Source organism: Alosa sapidissima, chromosome 1, assembly GCF_018492685.1.
Source record: "Alosa sapidissima isolate fAloSap1 chromosome 1, fAloSap1.pri, whole genome shotgun sequence".
Classification (NCBI taxonomy): Eukaryota; Metazoa; Chordata; class Actinopteri; order Clupeiformes; family Clupeidae; genus Alosa; species Alosa sapidissima.
The window spans coordinates 8,418,468-8,420,967 of NC_055957.1; the positions used below are offsets into that span (position 1 = coordinate 8,418,468).

At 47.2% G+C, this 2,500-nt stretch overlaps 1 protein-coding gene across 3 annotated transcripts in view; it reads left to right on the forward strand.

Moving 5' to 3' along the window:
* The window catches only part of tll1 (tolloid-like 1), a 49,586-nt gene that overhangs the window by 16,539 nt on the left and 30,547 nt on the right, over positions 1–2,500 (forward strand). For all 3 annotated transcript variants that reach the window (XM_042080348.1, XM_042080428.1, XM_042080497.1), the window contains one exon: positions 2,421–2,500. This exon is cut by the window's right edge and continues 1 nt beyond it. In XM_042080348.1, coding sequence (XP_041936282.1) covers positions 2,421–2,500 — 80 coding nt within the window. The remainder of the gene's footprint in view (positions 1–2,420) is intronic.

Genomic DNA, 2,500 nt, shown 5'->3' on the forward strand with positions numbered 1-2,500 from the left:
TTAGCCAGCTTCTATCAGTGGGTGGTGGTTGCAAGGTTTTGAAGGTAGCTATCTTGCTAGATTTAGACTAAAACTTGCATAGTGCTGTAGAAAATGTGTGTGTGTGTGTGTGTGTGTGTGTGTGTGTGTGTGTGTGTGTGTGTGTGTGTGTGTGTGTGTGTGTGTGTGTGTGCGTGCATGTGTGTGTGGGTGTGCGCGTGCGTACGCGTGTGTGTGTGTTTCTGTGTGTGTGTTTCTTCATGTGTACTCAGCCTTTTCCTGCAGCTTTAACTAGGCAAGTTTTGTTTGTTCCCAGTCTTCCTGCCTGCCTCCACATTCCTTTCCTCCAGAGAGACAGATAGAGATATGGACAGGGAGAGAAAGAGAGGATGAACTGGAGGGAGGAATAGTCCTAGACAGACAGCTCTGGCTGATCTCCTGGAGAAGTGAGATTAGAGGCCCAGGACCAGAGGAAAGGCTCAGGGAGCCACAGCAGACAGGCAGGGGCAGGGGCAGGGGCAGGGGGAAGAGACAGGGGCAGGGGCAGGGACAGGGGGAAGAGACAGGGGCAGGGGCAGGGGGAAGAGACAGGGACAGGGGCAGGGGGAAGAGACAGGGGCAGGGGCAGGGACAGGGGCTGGGGGAAGAGACAGGCACAGGGGCAGGGGGAAGAGAGGAGATGGGAGAGAGGAGAGCTGCTTGGCGTAGCGCCAATGGGCCCTGCGAGAGAAGGAAACTGAATTTCACACCTCGGCTTCAGCTGAGTCAGCGAGCCCAGCCCACAGATAACACTTTTACAACCTCAGCACAACCTAAACACAACCAATACACAACCTTAACATGTCCTCAGCACAACAATTCCACTTCAACAATCACTCCTCTTAATACAGCAAGCAGCACCTCCACACAGCAAGCACAACACAGCACAGCACAATACAGCACAACACATCACATAGAACACAGCACAGCACAACACAGCACAGCACAGCACAACACAACACAACACAGCACAGCACAATACAGCACAACACAACACAGCACAGCACAATACAGCACAACACAACACAACACAGCACAGCACAATACAGCACAACACATCACATAGAACACAGCACAGCACAACACAGCACACCACAGCACAACACAACACAGCACACCACAGCACAACACAACACAACACAGCACAATACAGCACAACACATCACATAGAACACAGCACAGCACAGCACAGCACACCACAGCACAACACAACACAGCACAGCACAGCACAATACAGCACAACACATCACATAGAACACAGCACAGCACAATACAGCACAACACATCACATAGAACACAGCACAGCACAGCACAATACGGCACAACACATCACATAGAACACAGCACAGCACAGTGTGAGAGTGAGTGCCAGATGGTAATGTCTCATAATAGCTGGGTTTCATGCAGACATCTAATGAGTGACTGCTATCATGAACCTGAGTAATGGTCCTTTGGGACCTGTGTCCATCCATGGCACTTGTAATGGGCAGTGACCTGGATTAAATCTGAAGTCATTTGAGCATGGCGGAACTGAATTCTAGAATGAAATGCCTCTATTGATGTCATTGATGAGCTTGCCCAATCCATTGCTCACAAGTCACTGATTTGCGGACCACAAACAGGATCATATCCGTTTGCTCTGCAAAAAAACTATGATGAGAAATAATCGGGTGTTAGACTCAGTTGATGGATCTTGCACAGCTATGTGATGCGTGATGATGTGTGATGGTTGTTATTCAAGATGTTGAAAGCCCATTGCCTCAACCAACATATGCCATCTTGCCAAGATACCATTCCATACAAGCAGTACAGAATGCACACAAATTGACCACTCCCGTCCCCTCACAGTTCCAGCGTCTTCCTGCTGGACTCATGTTTACAGACCCACTATATTAAAAGAGTTCAAACAGCAGCCATTACTCGTGGAATAAGTTATGACAACACAGGTGATTTTATCTCTGTCATTTATACATTTTTATTCTATTTATTGACTGATTTAATGTAGCAATGTTTAGTGATCTTGTGTTCATGTTAGTTTAGTTTAATGACTAAGGGTGAGACCCCTGGGTACTAGTAGTAGGTGTCATGGTCTGGGCTGCCTGTAGAATGGGTGACAAGATGGACGACGGGTCTGTGGTCTTCCTAAATGTTTGTGTCATGGGTGAGGACTGCAAGCCACATTGCTAAATGTTGTATTTGGCCAAGTGGACATGGAATGTTGATAACCTTGGAACTGACTGTCTGTAGATGGCACACATGTGAAATTAGAGACACAAGCATGCTCAACTTCACACTACCAAAAATACTGTATTGGTGAAAGAAGAGCTTGACATCTATTATTTCTGTTAACTTTTTTCTCTTATTTATCTCTCTCTCTCTTTCTCTCTCTCTCTCTCTCTCAGGGGGTGTAGGAGAACATGATTCCTCAAAGAGGAAGGGATCTCTCTATCTACTCCTGGAGAGGATAAGGAGATTTGGTTTT